This window comes from Corythoichthys intestinalis, chromosome 9 (genome assembly GCF_030265065.1).
Source record: "Corythoichthys intestinalis isolate RoL2023-P3 chromosome 9, ASM3026506v1, whole genome shotgun sequence".
Classification (NCBI taxonomy): domain Eukaryota; kingdom Metazoa; phylum Chordata; class Actinopteri; order Syngnathiformes; family Syngnathidae; genus Corythoichthys; species Corythoichthys intestinalis.
The window spans coordinates 29952367-29970950 of record NC_080403.1 but is presented as its reverse complement, the minus strand read 5'-3'; the positions used below and the strand labels follow the sequence as shown (position 1 = coordinate 29970950).

General features: G+C 39.1%; 1 protein-coding gene and 1 long non-coding RNA gene across 4 annotated transcripts in view; one reads left to right on the top strand and one right to left on the bottom strand.

Annotated features, from left to right (window-relative positions):
* Positions 1-18584, bottom strand: part of cntn3b (contactin 3b) — a 90549-nt gene that overhangs the window by 43160 nt on the left and 28805 nt on the right. For all 3 annotated transcript variants that reach the window (XR_009064396.1, XM_057845991.1, XM_057845992.1), the window contains 3 exons: positions 16974-17149; positions 11428-11526; positions 434-637 (listed from right to left, as the gene is read on the bottom strand). Coding sequence is in view for 2 of the 3 variants with exons in the window: in XM_057845991.1 (XP_057701974.1) it covers positions 434-637; positions 11428-11526; positions 16974-17149 (479 nt within the window). In the remaining variant the exon portion in view is untranslated. The remainder of the gene's footprint in view (positions 1-433; positions 638-11427; positions 11527-16973; positions 17150-18584) is intronic.
* Positions 10883-14849, top strand: LOC130921747 (uncharacterized). Its single transcript, XR_009064397.1, has 3 exons — positions 10883-10963; positions 12102-12313; positions 14728-14849. It is a non-coding gene; the product is annotated as an uncharacterized LOC130921747 (long non-coding RNA).

Here is an 18584-nt window from a genome sequence, read left to right as displayed (position 1 = left end):
CTGTACAGGAACACATTCCTGGATAAAAAAAGATTTCTGAATGATGTTCTTCAGATGTGGATTTAGGCCAAAAGAGAAGCCTAGAGATTTCCCTAAAAATGTCTTGGCACCAATGTGATTAAATGATACACTGAGTGTACAAACAGAAGTGGACACTTGGCTAACAGGAAATAATGAACAATGTTCCCAAAAGATTCCTTCATTTAAAATTCCTGACTATTTTGTGTCCATTTTACTTGTCCAGGAGTGCCAATACAATGATAGAATTTTTTTTGTCTACAGACCGAATCAAAGCTGTAATATACTCGTAATCTTTTATTTATTTATTTATTTATTTTCTACTTGCTGCTGTTTATCATTGACTGATGAACACAGTAATGGGTCTGATGAACTCGTGGACAACAAATCGGTGAAGCCAAACGATTACATTTACCGTCACTTCTGAGGACCAGCGGGGTTGGTGAGCTTAACACCTTCTCCTTTGTGATCGTGTTGTTAACCACACAAGTGTAGTTGCCCACATCGGATGGTTCTACTTTGGCTATATAAAGACTTCCAGTCTCCTGTGAGATGAATCGACGACTGTCTTGTTGGACAAAGTGGGGATATTGATTGAAGATCCATGCAAAAGTCAGCTCTGAAAAATACAGTAAAATCCTTAAATTGTATAGGGCATTTAGTCTTTCAGTATTTTTGCGGCCTTATTTCCACCAAGCAGGACAGGTCATTTTAGCTTGAAATATGTAAGGATACATCCAAATCTAGGTATCTTGGCTATTCACTCTGCAGTGTTTAAGATGGATGGTGATTATTTCTGTCTAACTCACTGAGAATGTAGTGCAGTAAACAAGCTGAACAATTAGTGGCATCTAACCGTTAATGTTGCTTTTTTTTTTTTTTTTTTTTTTTTTTTAACCATGACTATGAAAAGAGAAACAGCTTTATTCAGAACAAAACGCCTTCCACTCATTTCATTCCAATTGTCAAATGGAAGTGTAATTATTCTCTCTCAATCAGGTAGTGTCACCTTCTTCCTTCATGATTATAATGATTTCCAACCTAACAAACAGGCCCCAAAAAGTGTTACGGTATTCTCAAAAATATATTTTTGTTGAAAAAGAAAGTATACTACATACCTAAATTTAATGAACTAGAAACAGAGATTATGCTGGTTGCATCTATATCACGTATTGATCAGGGGTGGGCAAACCGGTTCTCTAGGGCCGTAGTGGGTCCTGGTCTTTGTTCCAACTGATTCAGCACAGACACTTTAATCAATAAAGTGTCTGCTGAAAAAAAGAAGCACCTGACTTCGAGCAACTGATTGCGCTTGTTAGACACCAAATTGGTGAAAAGGTTTCCTCTTGATGGGTTGGGACAGAAACCCGCACCCACTGCGGCCCTTTATGGAATAGTTTGCCACTATATATTGTACATATATCATATATCTCTAACTATATACAACTCAAGTCCCTTAAATCTACTCCCTCACCCATTACCTCTAGTGTGCCTCAGGGCTCTGTCCTTGGGCCCCTACTTTTCATCATCTACCTCCTTCCCATTGGAAATATTTTCTGTAAATTCAACATCAACTTTCAATTCTACGCCAATGACACCCAGAATTACCTCACTTCCGATACCTCCTCCTCTTTCCCGCCCACCTTCCTGACTGAGTCTATTACCAAAGTAAAAAACTGGCTCACCCACAGTTTCCTCAAACTCAACAGCAGTAAAACCGAGGTGATTCTCATCGGCTCCAAATCCACAATATCCAAATACCATAGCCTCACCATCGACAACTCCACTGTTTCACCCTCCCCCCAAGTCAAGAGTCTGTGTGTCATCCTGGACAGTACACTTCATTCACACATCAATGATATTACCTGGATTGCCCACTCCCACCTACGCACCATCAAGCGCCTCCGCCCCTCCCTCACCCCCCATTCTGCTGCCATCCTGGTTCATAGTCTTGTCACTTCCCATCTGGATTACTGCAACTCTTTCCTCTTTGGCCTCCCTCAAAAGACCCTCCATAAACTCCAACAGGTCCAGAATTCAGCCGCTCGCATCATAACTCGTACCCTATTCTTCCACCACATTACCCCAGTCCTCCGCCAGCTCTATTGGCTCCCTTTCCACTTTCGCATCCAGTTCAAAGTTCTCCTTCTCACATTCAAGGCCATCCACAACCTTGCCCCGTCATACCTGTCCGACGTCCTCCATGCTACAGCTCCCTCCCGTGCCCGCGAATCTTCTACCTCCATACACATGTCTGTCCCCACCGCTCGCCTCAGCACCATGGGGAGTACAGCATTCGGCCTCTCGGCTCCCCGGCTTTAGAATTCACTCCCATCTGACCTCAGGAACGCTGACTCTCTCCCCCTTTTTCAATCTCCCAAACTCAAAACTCACCTGTTCAGACTCGCCTATGCATTAAAATCCCTAATGTCTTTGTGTTTTAGTTTTCTGATAATTATTTTTTAGCTATTAGTATTTTTATTGTTTTCTGTTTGTTTGTTTGTTTTTCATCTCTTTAGTACAGTGGTACCTCTGCAAACGAAGTTAATTCGATCCAGGACCTTGTTTGTAAGTTGAAATGGTCATATGTCGAGCAGGATTTTCCCTTAAGAATACATAATTCCATTAATTTGTTCCACAGCCTGAAAACTTCACTAAAACCTCAATAAATACTGCTGGTACGATTACAAATAGCAATTACACAGAGCAAAACAAATAAATTATGAATAAAAATCCGAATAATAATAGTGATAACAACAGAATACCTATAACAATGTAACGAATCGGATTCTAATGTGGCGAATGTGTTTTTTGTGGTGTACCTGAACGCACCGTGTGGCTGACTTGACAAAGTGAGGGAGGACTTTTTACTTTCATTTTGTTCAGCTACAGAAGACAATAGGCATGTTGTTGCACAAGTTCTGAAATAAATGATTACAAACTTGACGAAGCTGACAATTTTTTGGCCAAGTTACAATAATAATAATTGTCACCTTAACTTACACTCACCGGGCACTTTATTAGGTACACCTGTCCAACTGCTCCTTAACACTTAATTTCTAATCAGCCAATCACATGGCGGCAACTCAGTGCATTTAGGCATGTAGACATGGTTTAAGATAATCTCCTGCAGTTCAAACCGAGCATCAGTATGGGGAAGAAAGGTGATTTGAGTGACTTTGAACGTGGCATGGTTGTTGGTGCCAGAAGGTCTGGTCTGAGTATTTCAGAAATTGCTGATCCACTGGGATTTTCACGCACAACCATCTCTAGGGTTTACAGAGAATGGTCCGAAAAAGAAAAAATATCCAGTGAGCGGCAGTTCTGTGGGCGGAAATGCCTTGTTGATGCCAGAGGTCAGAGGAGAATGGTCAGACTGGTTTAAGCTGATAGAAAGGCAACAGTGACTCAAATAACCACCCGTTACAACCAAGGTAGGCAGAAGAGCATCTCTGAACGCACAGTACGTCAAACTTTGAGGCAGATGGGCTACAGGAGCAGAAGACCACGCCGGGTGCCACTCCTTTCAGCTAAGAACAGGAAACTGAGGCTACAATTTGCACAAGCTCATCGAAATTGGACAATAAAAGATTGGAAAAACGTTGCCTGGTCTGATGAGTCTCGATTTCTGTTGCGACATTCGGATGATAGGGTCAGAATTTGGCGTCAACAACATGAAAGCATGTATCCATCCTGCCTTGTATTAACGGTTCAGGCTGGTGGTGGTGGTGTAAAGGTGTGGGGAATATTTTCTTGGCACTCTTTGGGCCTCCTGGTACCAATTGAGCATCGTTGGAACACCACAGCCTACCTGAGTATTGTTGCTGACCATGTCCATTCCTTGTTGACCACAATGTACCCAACTTCTGATGGCTACTTTCAGCAGGATAATGCGCCATGTCATGAAGCTGGAATCATCTCCGACTGTTTTCTTGAACATGAAAATGAGTTCACTGTACTCAAATGGCCTCCACAGTCACCAGATCTCAATCCAATAGAGCATTTTTGAGATGTGGTGGAACGGGATATTCGCATTATGGATGTGCAGCCGACAAATCTGTACCAACTGTGTGATGCCATCATGTCAATATGGACCAAACTCTCTGAGGATTGCTTCCAGCACCTTGTTGAATCTATGCCACGAAGAATTGAGGCAGTTCTGAAGGCAAAATGGGGTCCAACCCGTTACTAGCATGGTGTACCTAATAAAGTGCCCGGTGAGTGTATAAAGACTGGCGAACAGAGGTCGGAGGAGAACGGTCGAGATTGTAGACCAGGGGTGTCCAAACTTTTTGCAAAGGGGGGCCAGATTTGGTGTGGTAAAAATGTGGGGGGCCGACCTTGGGTGACGTTCTTTACGTAGAACAATATATTTAAGCAAATTTTGGCAAGCCATTCTTGTGTGACATTTGCTTTATTTTTTTTTTTAATTAATGATTTCAACAATCTCGCAACTAGCCTTTGTGGCGTTCTCTTTCGACTCTTGGGCTCTTGTGAAATACTGCGGCAGTAAAATTAAACTAGCTTCAGGTTGCTTCAATTTCTCACTACGTATCTTCCCTATAATCTTGTCGTACATGTCAGTGTGTCTTGTTTGGTAATATCGCCTCAAATTGAACTCTTTAAAAACAGTGACTGTCTCTTTGCAAATGAGGCAGACACAGTTGTTGCGTATTTTAGTGAAGAAATAGTCCAATTTCCACCTATCCTTGAAGCGTCGGCCGTCGCAGTCAATTTTTTTTTTTTTTGTTGATTGTCGCCATTTTAGAAAATTGGGAGTAAAGAGTCACACGGGGTAATGTTGCTTAGAGTGCTGCTGCCTTTTAGTGGGTAAATGAGGAGCAGCATTTCGTGTGTAAGCTACTTCATATGCTGGTAGCAGTACTGCTGACCAATTTATTAAGTGTGTGTGCGGGCCAGACGTTATTGATTTTATGACAGAGGCTGGGGGCCGGATGAAATTTGACCTAGGGCCGCATTTGGCCCCCGGGCCGTACTTTACACGTGTCTGTTGTAGACATTTTACGGCCGTATTGCCAAGCCAGTTCACGGACGTGCCCACCAAGCTCATAGTTTTCTATCATTTCCATCTTCATTACAAGCCACATTTTTTCCTTTTTTCCCCACCTGCACTAACATTCTTGGAACTCATGTTTATTTGTCTCACAAGAAAATCTGACAAGCATCCGTTTGCGGGAAAATAAAGAAACTGTGGCGCTGTCATAAATCGTCGTATTTCGTGCATGTGCAAATAGCCATCAAATCGGTTGTCGAAAAGATCAGGGTCGAAATGATCGCATGTCAAAGTACCACTGTACTAGTTTTTTAAATTTGCCTTAAAAGTTCTATACTTAATTATTTTTAATATTTTCAGTCTTTAATTTGTTTGTTTTTTAAATGATTGTACGGTGACCTTGAGTGCCAGAAAGGTGCCTTCAAATGAAATGTATTTTGACTATTATTATCCTTATACCCCAGCTCTAATTGCTTGATACAAAATACTGACTCTTAGAGACAAAACATGTCACCATTCATCAAAAGGCATTCACATGATACATGAACTTTGAAGTGTAACTTTCATGGTTGACATGAACACATTTGAATGACAGCAGATGCACATTAATAATAGTCATGCTTTGTTTGCAACATGTGGTCCAGTCATAAGAAAAGACACATCTTGCATGAGGAATAAACCTAACTCTGAGAGAAGCACACTAAACAGATTTGCAGTGGTGAATAATATTTTTCAGTTCAGAGGTTAAGAGTCAGAAAGGATATCCAACGACTGTCAGTCCTCTAATGCAACCTATGTCAGAAAAGCTAAAACTATGGAGGGGAGTGAATGTTGCAGTATTGCAGTTGCAATGCTCTGCCAAATTTGGCAAGCAGAATTTTATATGCAGTTGTTCATTGAGTCATAGTAGTATAACAATAATCTCAACTGTGCAGCAATTGTGTAGATAACCTGGGTAGTATTGATTTTTTAAAAACTAAATAGAACTTTTCCTGCGTGAAAAATGAAACTTTATTATAATTATCTTTTATATTCAGACATCATATCATGAGTGTATTGCAAACCATGATGAATTATTGAAGCTGAAAAAGCACTGGATAATTTTTAAATTGAATTGTTTTTAAATGCCAACTCACACTGCTTCATATTTCAATTAAAGCAGTGTTGTTGTTGTTTTTTTTTTTTTTTAAATAACTCAAAAACACACAGACACATTTCTCATCATTTGAACTATAAGACCATTGCAAACCAACTGTGAAAATAAGTCTGCTACCACAATTCTCAGCTCATAAATATCACAGCTAAGACACTTTAGTAGTGCAACTATAAAAGCAACTGTGAACACAACATAAAAAATAAAAATACAAGTATAATAGTACTAAATATTGATTTTAAAAGGGAGAATAATAATAATAATAATAATAATGTTTTGTTGTAACAGGCTACTGACCAAAAGCACCTCTTTTTCATAATAAAAAAAGTCTGATATCATGGATTTGAAATTACTAGTGTAAGGCAAACATACTGAGTCACTGAAAAGAAATCTATTGCTACAATAAATTGGAGCAAGCCAGCCACCATATTAAAACCATGTTTTATTTGATTTCAACTATTCCCAGCTGTATGGCAATTTTATGTATGTGCCCACTGCCCATAATGTGCAATCGCACCTGAAAATCTGCTTTGGGTGATGCCAGCACAAGATAATTTTAATACGGCACTGAAATGAGCTCAGACGCATGGAAATGCAGAGTTCAAAGGCATAATGAGGTGACTGACTTCTTGTGACTGTCTCTAAGCCAGCTCTTCTTGGATGACTCTGATCAGTTCCAAAACAGCATTGCTGAATCTACAACATGTTGTGATATTTTTGGTTGGCATTTCAAAAATGTTTACATGGGCAGAAAAGTTATTCCCTCCACCTTACTTTTTCCCTGTGCTATCCCAGCACCACTTTGTGTGCCAGATATTGTACCTACCTGTCAGGCACGGTATATAAAGATGTAATATCAGCAACTACCCAACAAGCAGGCTTGATAAATCACACAACATGTGCTAAAATCTTCCGTATTGTAATACAGTACAACTTAGATAGATTTTTTGGGTTGATAGTTCTCTTTGTTGTAGAGCAATTGATCCGTGATATGACTTGAAATTTGCCCTCATTCACCGACACATCAGTCAACTTCAAAATGTAGCGTAGGCTACGTATATGTAAAAATGTGCTGACGTTAAAAACGGTTTGTATTTGTGTCACTTTTTTTTTCAAAATGCAACATAAAAGGAACAAGCTATGAACAAAATAAATAAATAGCACCATGCTCCCACAGCTTGCCTTTCAATTCATTTCTAAATACGTGAGAATAGTGCTTTGGTTATGCAGGCAATGCACATAAGCCTGTGTCAGAGCAGAAAGCTGTCAAACTGTATTTCACACAGGGTACTCTGGCCCATTATCCCATAGACCAGCTGTACAATGCACCGTACAACAAATGATTCTCTTGTGTGGTAAATTGGCGTTCCAATGTGCATGCTGCTGTATGAAGAGGGAGACAAACTCAGCAGCAGCCATTGTTCACACTGCTCAGATGCCGACAAAGGACGGGTGGGTGAGTGGTGGGGTGACGCTGCATCTTTATTTGGAGTGTCATTTAAGGAAATATTTTTAGCCTCAAATGTGGAGAAATTTTTAGATTTTCCCATAAAGTCTTCTCACTGATATATTCCAAACAAAACTAATGGCAGCTGCTACTTAGCTTGGCTTGACAAATCCAAACAAAATGTTTTGTGACCAGGTTTGTGAGAATTGCTTCATGATTTATAAGACTAATGGCAAAAACAACATTACTGCACATTAGAATGAGATTTCTAACTACATCGTCACTTGGATTACAATAAATAAATAATAAATAAATGTCCGTATGTATGTATGTATGTATGTATGTATGTATGTATGTACAGTACGTGCAGTACAGTACATACCAAAAGTTTGGACACACCTCATTCAATGCAACACAAATGAAGTTTCCAACCCCATTGATTAAGCAATAAATTCTACTAATCAACCCTATAAATGCATTATTTCACCTGTTTTTGTTAAGTACGTAATTCCACACGTGTTCATTCGTAGTTCTTCATAGACTTCACAGGTATACCTTTTCGGAGATGATTAGTGGAATTTATTCCTTTATCAATGGGGTTGCGGCCTTCATTTGTGTTGCATTGAATGAGGTGTGTCCAAACTTTTGGCCTTCACTATATCCAGGGTGTTCAAAAATGTTTGACCCTATTTCGTAGGCCAATAATTTTGACAATTTTGTTGGAATGACCTCAAATTTTCACAGCTTGTGTAGAAACGTTTCAAGTTTTAGTGTGTAACGTTTGGCATTTCTATCTTTTCAGGTTAAGAAATGCCGTTCACTTGAAAAGAAAAGGCATTTTGCATGTTAGAGTACTCTCGGACTCAGTCACCGAAGACAGTGCAGCATGCCTTCACAAATTTTGCATAGAAGGCACCAACTAAACAACAAAACAGAGAATTATAGCTGCACTGAAAACTTACTGAAGACCCGCTACAGCGAGTTTGGCACGAGCTCGAATACAGACTCGACGTGTGCAGAGTCACAGGCGGCGCTCATATTTAATATTTATGAAAATCTGTCATAGAACCAACAAAAATGTGTACTTTTCACTGTAAATTTAACAAATAAAACTTATGACCTTCAACATAAAGTGTATTTAGTTTCATTAAGCTCCATCAAGAACTTTCCGAGATATCGGCATTTAGCATGGGGTCAACCATTTTGGAACACCCTGTATATATATGGCGGAAAACACAGATAAGTCTGAAAAAGCACTTTCTGCTCTTGTACCCCTCTTTAAAATAAACTGCTGTATTTTAAGGCAAATGAACGGTTGTGTTTGATAGAACAATATGTCTATATGCTGCCATAGAAGTCATTAAGCCCCCGAACTATTTTTAATTTATCCGTTTTACCCTGGAGACCCCCGTTTACAGACACCGCGTGTCAGGGACGCGGGCAGGCAAGGCAGGTTGTGTGGACCCAATTGCAGGGCAACAAAAGCGGCAAGGCAGGTGAACTCAAAAAACGTTTTAATTATAACTAACCAAAGGCACAAAGTACAAACAAAAGGACTGTGGATCAAAAAGGCAAGGTTCAAACAAAACTTACTCTACCGGAGGGACTAATACACGAGGGCTTGGAAAGGACTTCAACTTGGACGCAGACACTGACATTGACATAGACATTTACATTGACAATGACGCAACCAGGAGTGACAAGAAACTGGGTCATTATATACACAGACAAGGGGTAACGAGACGAGGAACAGCTGGGTAACACAGGTGGATGCAGATTGCAGGATACACTGGGAAAACACACACAGGTGAGAGCAATGGGTAATCACAGGGACAAGTCACACAAGGAGAAACCAAACACAAAACCTAACACCGCGCAACCGCTTTTGTTTCAACCCAACCATAAAAAAAGGAAAGTTATTATATATACTATTCGAAATATCTATCATTTGTAGCTTACAATCATTGATGTCTAATATTTAGTTAAAAAAAAAAACGATTTATAATTCTTCACTCGCATATTTCAAACGTTTAAACAAATTACGTCACAATGAAAAAAATAGTGTCTGTAAATAAGTCACGGATACCTCATAACTATCGCTTAATTGTCTTTTTTTTTTTTTTTTGTTACTGTCGCATTTCCCCCCGATATTTTAGATGATAAATAATTAATCTAAACAAGGGAAAAAAAAAAACAAAAAAACGTTTAAATGGGTAAATATTTGAAATAGAAAATCTCGACCACGCCTTGATGTCTGCGATTTCTGCATTGCGACCGTTGTTATATTACCGTGTTTCACCCATAGAATCCTCCAAAAGTTCGGCTGTGGCCATTCACAGCTGTGTCTTGACACTCGGTGAGACATGCTACACGGAGTTTTTGGATCGAAACAAGTACGCGATAATATCTCGTTAAAATCATGGTGTCTTTTAATTACGTATGTTCTCACCTCGAGTTAGGGTTTAGAGGCTTATTTTATTGTATTTTTTTTTTAAATACCCTCCAGTTCAAAATGTTTCTTCCCCCAGAAAATTGAGATTTTAAGCTTTCCAATGATGTATCACACATGCATATAGGGCAATTTTGAAATTTGGCCAAATTCGGGGTCTCAGAGCGGAACTTCAAGTTCACCTGAGTGTTTTCCACCATATATATATATAAACTGCTGTATTTTAAGCCAAAAGAACTGTTGTGTTTGATAGAACAATATGTCTAAATGCTGCCATGCAGATTCATGGCGCACGAAGCCTCCGAACTATTTTTAATTTGTCCGTTTTACCCTGAAAACCCCCGTTTACAGACGTCGCGCAACCGCTTTTGTTTCAACCTAGCCATACAAAGAAGGTAAGTAATTATATTTATTTTTCAAAATGTCTGTCATTTTTAGCTTATAATCATTAATTGATGTCTAATATTTAGTTAAAAACAAACAAAAAAAAGACTTTAAAAGATTATTCACTCGCATATTTTAAACTTTTAAGCAAATTACGTCACAATGAAAAATTTGGCGTCTGTAAAAAAGTCATGGATATCTACCTCATAACTATTGCTTAATTGAATTTTTTTTTGTTACTGTCCATTTTATCGCATTTTATAAATGATAAATAATCGATCCAAACAAAGAAAAATTGAAAAATAACATTTAAAAGGGTAACTATACGTAAAAAAAAAATCTCAACCACTCCTTGTTGTCTGCGATTTCTACATCGCGACCCTTGTTACATCACCATGTTTCACCCATAAAATCCCAAAAAAACTGGCTGTGGCCATTCACAGCTGTGTGTTGACACTGAGTGATACATGCTACATGGAGTTTTTGGATCGAAACAAGGTAAGTACGCGATAATATCTCATTAGAATTGTGGCGTCTTTAACTCTGCTCTCGCGTGCTCTCGCCTCCAGTAAGGGTTTTGCTGTTTAATTTTTTTTTTTTTTTTTTTTTTTTTTAAATGCCCTCCTGTTCAAAATTTTTCTTCCCCCAGAAAATTGAGATTTTAAGCTTTTCAATGATGCATCACACATGCATATAGGACAATTTTGATATTTGGCCAAATTGGGGGTCTCCGATCGGAACTTCAGGTCGCCTGAGTGTTTTCCGCCATATAGATATATATAAATATACAGTGGGGAGAACAAGTATTCGATACACTGCCAATTGTCAGTGTATCAATATATATACAGTATACTGTATGTATGTGTGTGTGTATACTGTATGTATTTATGCACATATAAAACATGTAATTCTTACAACTCATTTACATTGACAAGAAATCTGAAAGGGCTCCAGCGCCTTACCTCCAGAATGTGCTGGTGGACCACATAAGAGAACCACTCCTTGACCTTCTCTGACGTTGACCGTACTTCTCACTGCTTGCGTTTTAAAGTTATCAAGATCTGAGGAAATAAGATAAAAATAGATTTAGATTGCAGCTCAAAAAAATGAAATCCCTAACAGTATTGGACTATCTGTTCGGGATCATGCGCGTTCACTCCCTAGTTTTCACTTATTCACTGAGGCATGTATTTGATGTTACACTTTGAGCCATGGGACTTTAATAGGACATCATTGGCTGCCCTGGGACATCTCCTGACAGCCTGTAATACTTTGAAAGCATCTGGAGTGCTGATGAAAGAGATAGATATAGCTGTATGACGTTTACTGTTTTGCACAAGGAAAAGATTAGGCAGCGCATGGACTGAACAAACACAAGGGAGTATGCATGACAAATGAGTTTGCGCCGCCAGCAGCCATAAGTAGCATCATTATTAAATGGGGTGTAATCTTGCACTTATAAGCATTAGCTTCCCCATCCATACTTACAGCTCAACTTATCCCTTTCAAATTAATGACCGGTTTCTGGCAGCCAAAAATGTAAACCTGGGATGATCAACCACCTCGGACTTCATGAGTGATGGAGGTAAGCGGCTGCCATCCATTCTCTAATCTGCCTGTACCCTCTTACTAACAGACTGGTGTAAGCCTTTCAAACATAAACAAAAGAAAGTCAGTGTGACCGATAAGGGAAATTAGGAGTGAGAAGATTATGGTGAGAAGTGGGACAGACCATTGGCAAGATTAATGAGCAGAGCTCTGATGACCGCAGCGGAATCAAACAGTGCCAAGTCACGACAGGACACCAGGGTCACAGGACGAGATGGCTGACTTGAAATGGAGACAGAGGTGACTTCCTTATGATCTCAGCAGGTTGCTTTGCTGATTCCATCACTTATTTTAATTTACAATTCCAAGCCATCCATACACTAAAAAGCATTTGATCATATACGTAGGCCTATTGTAATTATTAATAATAATATTAAATAATAATTATTTTTGATGAAAGTACGAAATGAAGAACTCTTCTGAAATTTATTGGAGTACAAAGGTGGCCATTTGTTTTTCATTCAACCAGAGGAGTATTTGGGTGCTTATATATTAACACTGGAAAAGAGGCTTGTGCTCAGGTTTCTAGATCATACTTGTCATGTTTTGTATATTTTTGTATGTCTTCAAGTTTTTGTCATTGTTGGTGTTTCCGGGGTTTTATTTTTTAAATTTTGCTAAGTGTTCACTGCCCCAGCATTACATTCAGCCACGTGTATCTTTCCCCTCCCCTCATTCACTCTGATCTCACCCACCTGTGCAACTCATCCAGAACACCTAATCCTCATCATCTCTCCGCTACTTAAGGGGAACCTCGGACTTAAAGACTTACAGGCTGTAACAAGCCACAATTGTTCTCTTTTACTAAAATATGTTATTAGAAACACATGAAATATTGCCAGTAATGAAAAAAAATCTATCTGTTTTGACCTATGGAGGACGCCATGTTTTATGCACGCAATGGAGGCTCGGGGTGATGACGTAGAATATCGTTGTCACGAGACGAACACTAACGGGTTACTCCAATTCCTTCTACAGGGCGAAACGTCCAACACATGCGCACATCAGATAAATGCAGCAATTACTTACTTACTCACTTACTCATTGTCGCAAAATACTTTTTGCATGTGTTCCCCTCTCATACCTTTAAGCATTGTGTTTTCTTGTGGTAGATTTAAAGCAGATTGTTGATCTGTTAAACCACATTAGTCACGTAGCATATTTAAACCACCCTCATTTGATATTACTACGTTTAAGTTTTTTTTAAAGCATCTTTTTGTTCTGTCTGTATGAATCTGATCAAAACAAGATGAAAGCGCACGGTGGTACTTTGCGTTTCAAATTGGCCTCTTGTAGGACGTTTTGCCGGTGTAGTACATTTTGGCAGAACACTTTTTTTTACCCTACTCTCATCTCGTCCCGTCTGTTCATTTTGCTTTTGCTGCTCGTTTTGTGAAATATGGACTAGGGGTGTGAGAAAATATCGAAATGTGATATATCGTGATACTTTTTATCACAAAAGGTTATCGATATGCTCCTGCCAAGAATCGAGATAATGTTTTAAAGAAGTGTCAATGTCGAAGAAAAAATTAAAAGGAACCAACAAGTTGCTACCAAAATCTTCCACCATAATAGTGTCTCAGATAACTAAGGCTGCATTGACGGTGCACGACGCCAAATCCATTTAGACTGGGAACGTTCGTTCATTCGAAACCAGAGCATTCACATTCTGTCCGATTTTCAGGGCATTTACAGGTCATTTCCTGTTGAGTTTGAGTCACTGCCTATTCATTTGGGCGATTCCCAGGTCACTTCCTGTTCTGTAACTGAAAACAAACAGGAAGTGACCCGCAAAATACCCCAGAATCAACAGGAAGTAACTGAAAATCAACAGGCAAATGATCTTAAATAGCCCAAAATTACCTCACTGCCTGGCATTGGCTGCCACTGACGGCCATAGACGTTCAATCCGTTTGAAGTGGGAGAGGTGGCAGCGAATGAACATTCATTCATTCGTTGCCACCCCTCCCAGTTAAAATGGATTGGACGTCTACTAGTAATAAACTCATTCCAATTCACAGCAGAAGCTTGTTTTTCTGTTTATTAGTTGTTTGTAGAATATTCTAGAATGATTTCCTGACCAATGTATTGATAATCGTTGTATCGCCATATCGTCAGATCATCGTTATCGTGAGCTTTGTATCACAAATCGTATCGCATCGTGAGTACCAAGAGGTTCCCACTCCTAATATCGACAGTGCTGTCATTAATGTTCCTCTCGGGTTCAAATTAAAAGGGTTGAACAGATGACATGTTTATGTCGCTAGAGTCATACTCTGGGGGGCAGACAGCATTACCATGTGACCTCACTGCCCAGCAACGTCAAAAACAATGGCGACCTACAAGTTAAACACATTTTACAAATTGTATAAAAACGAAAAAATCAAGAGGGGCTGCAGCATTAAATTATTTTAACTAATAATAATGTTTATCTTTTAAGAACTACAAGCCTTTCTATCCGTGGATCCCTTTAAACCCTCTCTTTCCTCAGCTTCACTGCGAGAGTTTGTTAACCTTTCAGTAGCATATGAGCATTTTTCCCACCTGGATTAACTGAATTCCTTACAACTTTTTGACCTAGTAGATTTTGCCACGACCTGTAACTTGCCTGTGCTCCTGAATGTTTTCTGCGGTATTTGTGTTTTGACCCTTAGCCTTCCCTGGACCTTGACCCAGCTTTTCCATGCCTGTACCTCTGCCACTTCGGAACCCTGACTTGAAACACCTGCTGTGGCAAGAATCTACTGTTGCTGTTTCCTGACCACTGTCTGCGTGGATTCACACCAGATTCAAGCTGCATTGCTAATGCTAATAAATTGTGAACTGTGCTTCTGTCTCGGAGTCTGCATTTTTGGGTCTACAGTATTTGTCCCCTGGCTCATGACAGCTTGTTTTGCTATTAGAGGCAATATATTATTTTATGCCATGTTAAATCCCACTTTACTACATTTGTACATATTGTGCTTTGTATCGTAATGAACAGAACGTGGAAAAGCGGCATTTTTTGTCCATGCAGATCTGTACCTTGTCACAATCTCTAGCATCTCTCTTCAGCCATTTATTTTGATCTCATGACAATTTTATTGGTCTGATGTATCATGGCAGCTTTTTTCCCCCTTACATACACAGTTGTGTTTTGGAACTGCGTCAAAATACACGATTTGAACAGTATCAAGTGTAACATGGACACTAGTTAAATTTCAAGAGGGACAACACAGGATTAAAACATTTGTAACATGTTTTGATATGACTTAAAATTTGTTTTATGATCTAATAAAGCACAAAGAATGGAGAATATTACCTGCTATGCTAATACCAAGAATGATATCTTTCATTACTAAGTTTGATATTTATCACAAAAATATATTTAATGTAATACATAGCCATTTCTAGTCAATTGCGGTGGCTGCTCAAGAAGTGATTCCCATCATTCTTGTGATGTAATGTTGTAACACTAAATACTGTAACAATTTTAGTGGTTTAGTCAATAATTAATTTATCTTTCCTCAGTTTGAGCTCAGCACCCCTAATGTTCTTATCTTGAATCACCCCTGATGCTGTACTATTTGAATTCCTTTTGTGAGAGATGGTCTGAATTACCCTTGTTGATTCAAATTAGGCACACATTTAGGGGCTGTTTTCATAGTGATGTTCACGAATATGACATATTTCATGTTTGCGTTTAAATGGCTCCGTCTCCTTTCGAACGATGTTGCAATTCCACGATAAAACAATGTAGTATTCATGCCAAGCCATAGGTGGCAGTGCAGTTTTACAAGGTGACAGCCAATGATGCGCTTCCTTAACAACAACCTCCTCAGCCGGGAAGACAACATACAGTACCCGCCCACTTGAAGCAATGGCGTCCGTGTGGTTTTTTCTTTTGCTTCAAAAGGGACAACAATGCAAAAATATATTTATATTAAAAATCTTACAAAAACAGTAAATTAAAAGTGACATTCCGCCATTTTTGCTGCTTTGAATGTTCAGTAGCATTGATTGCGCATGGCCAAAGTGAAGTGTGAACTGGCCATCACCATGTAAAGGCGAAGCCATTCCGCAACACAGTTGTTGCATCTTGGTGTCACAGCGGTAAAGGTATTTGGAAGTTCTACAAAGTTACGGGATGATCATAATTTATCATAAACCTAAAAAAAATGCTGATATGAACATTTCTATACACTTTTGAAAATGTGGTTGTAGAAAATTAAATAGGTTCAAATGGACATCGGCTAGAGAGGAGGCATAGCATGGGCAGTGTCCTTATTACACAGAGAAAGTGCATCAGCTATGCTGATCTCTGAGACGTCTCTCACTGTGCATTTGGCAGACAATAAATGTCAAGCTGCTTTGTTCTTCTCCCTAGCCCCCACGGGTAAGATTCATTACCGGACTTCGTATTTGAATAAAAACCGGCTAGCTCAGGAGAGGAAGTTAAAGGGTCTTCATCCTCGGAACTTAATCAATAATCATGATCAGGAGAAAAGAGGTTACTTTGCAGTGCCCCCTAAAATACAGGGAAAATTCCACTGATGTTTATGTTGTCAACAGATGCATTACCTACGGCCCAAATATTACTTGAGTTGGTCTCCTTTAAAGTATGGATCACAACACCTTCCTTATTACTTGGCAAACTATGTGTCAGTTTAGATTGAGCATTGATGCTGTCAAAGCTGGAGCCACTAATTAGAATCAATGGATTTCAGAAGCTGCTTTTCCCACAGTGTTTGTTGCAGCTGGCATTTCATTCGATTACCATCACTCCCTCTAAAAATCTATTTGGAGGCAATCTGAATAGTAAATTAAAGAAGGCCGAGACCATAAGCACATTACATGCACGTCAGGTCGACCTCCAAGAGATATTCAGATGAAGGCTGTGAGTCTTGCCAGAGCTACTCACATGCAAATTGGACGCTGGCTTTCCGGCTCAGGATGGACCCCTTCGTGTTGAAGGCTAGACACTGGTATATCCCAGTGTCTTGGTCCTTGTCCAGGTTGCTAATGATCAGGCTGCCTCCAGACATGTGACGCCGGTAGTCATTCCCAAGATCAATGAGTGTTCCGTTGAGTGACCATCTGAAAAAAACGCAAACACAATCAGTTGCTGAGCCCCCAGGAGATACACACTCAGTATTTATCACAAAGATCAATATCTTTGCTCTGCCCACGTTTAACAGACAAGTTAGGTTAAAATGGAGAGCAGGAGAGGCCACGCATTTTTGCCTCACGGTTTGTATTGTATCAATATTTAAAACCTTAAATTTCATTCTATGAAAATAATGTTATCATTTTTCATATGGTGTATTTTAAAATATATACATTTATGCATGGTATGAATTTAAAAGACAGCACTACAGTGCCAGTTTGGTATGTGGATAAAAGCAGATTTGCAGAGTAAAAATGATTCTTCACAATGTCTTGAAACTAGTCAATGCTCACCCAGTTTCCTGCCTTAATGACTACAAAAGATACACCAGACTCTCATCTTAAATGACTGACTGAAATATTCATTTAACAGTCAATCTTTTCGATTTTGTATACTCTGGGGCCAATATTATTTTAAGAAATGTCCTTCTCAAAGCAAAGTTGCTGTTCTTAAAATATCTGTTCACACAACGATGAGATTAAAATCAAACACCTTTTGACATTTTCTGTTTGTAGGTCTACTGTATGTATGTTTACAACGCCAAGTAAAATGAAGCAGGGATGTTTTATTAAACATATACTAATTTTAAAAAATTACAGTGATGTGCCAATCATGTTCAACCTATATTTGATTGAATACATGACAAAGTCAAGATATTTAATGTTCAAACTGACAAATTTGTTTTTAGCAAATTGTTAAATTAAGAATTTTATGGCTGCAATATATTCCAAAAGAGCTGGGACAGAAGGCAAAACGGAAAGACAAAAGTTAAGAATGCTCATCAAGCACCTGTTTGGAGCATCCCATGTGAAAAAGCTAATTGAGAAGAGGTGGGTGCCATGATAGGGTATAAAAAGGGCTTCCCTGAATTGCTCAGTGTTTCACAAAGACTGGATGAGGTTCACCTCTTTGTGAACAAGTGTGAGAGAATCGTTGAACAGTTTAGGGACAATGTTCCTCAATGTAAAATCGCAAGGAATGTAGGTCTACGGTCCATATATATCAGACATATTTAGTCTGAGAGGAGCACACTATCAGTGCAACGTCCTATTTCCTTTGAGCTGTGCTGTAGTTGCGGCCAGATCTCAGCCCCCTGAGTGAACTTACCATAACCTTGGGTTTCACATACATTTTGCATGAAGTCTCATCAAATAGACTGGGGAATGTATTGTAGCCCTGTCTCATCTAGCTTTCCTTGAGGCCAGCCACCCACAAGAGGCTGCATATACAGTGGTATGAAAAAGTATGTGAACCTTTTGGAATTTCTCACATTTCTGCATAAAATAACCATCAAATGTGAACTGATCTTTATCAAAATCACACAGATGTAAAAACAGTGTCTGCTTTTACTAAAACCACCCAAAC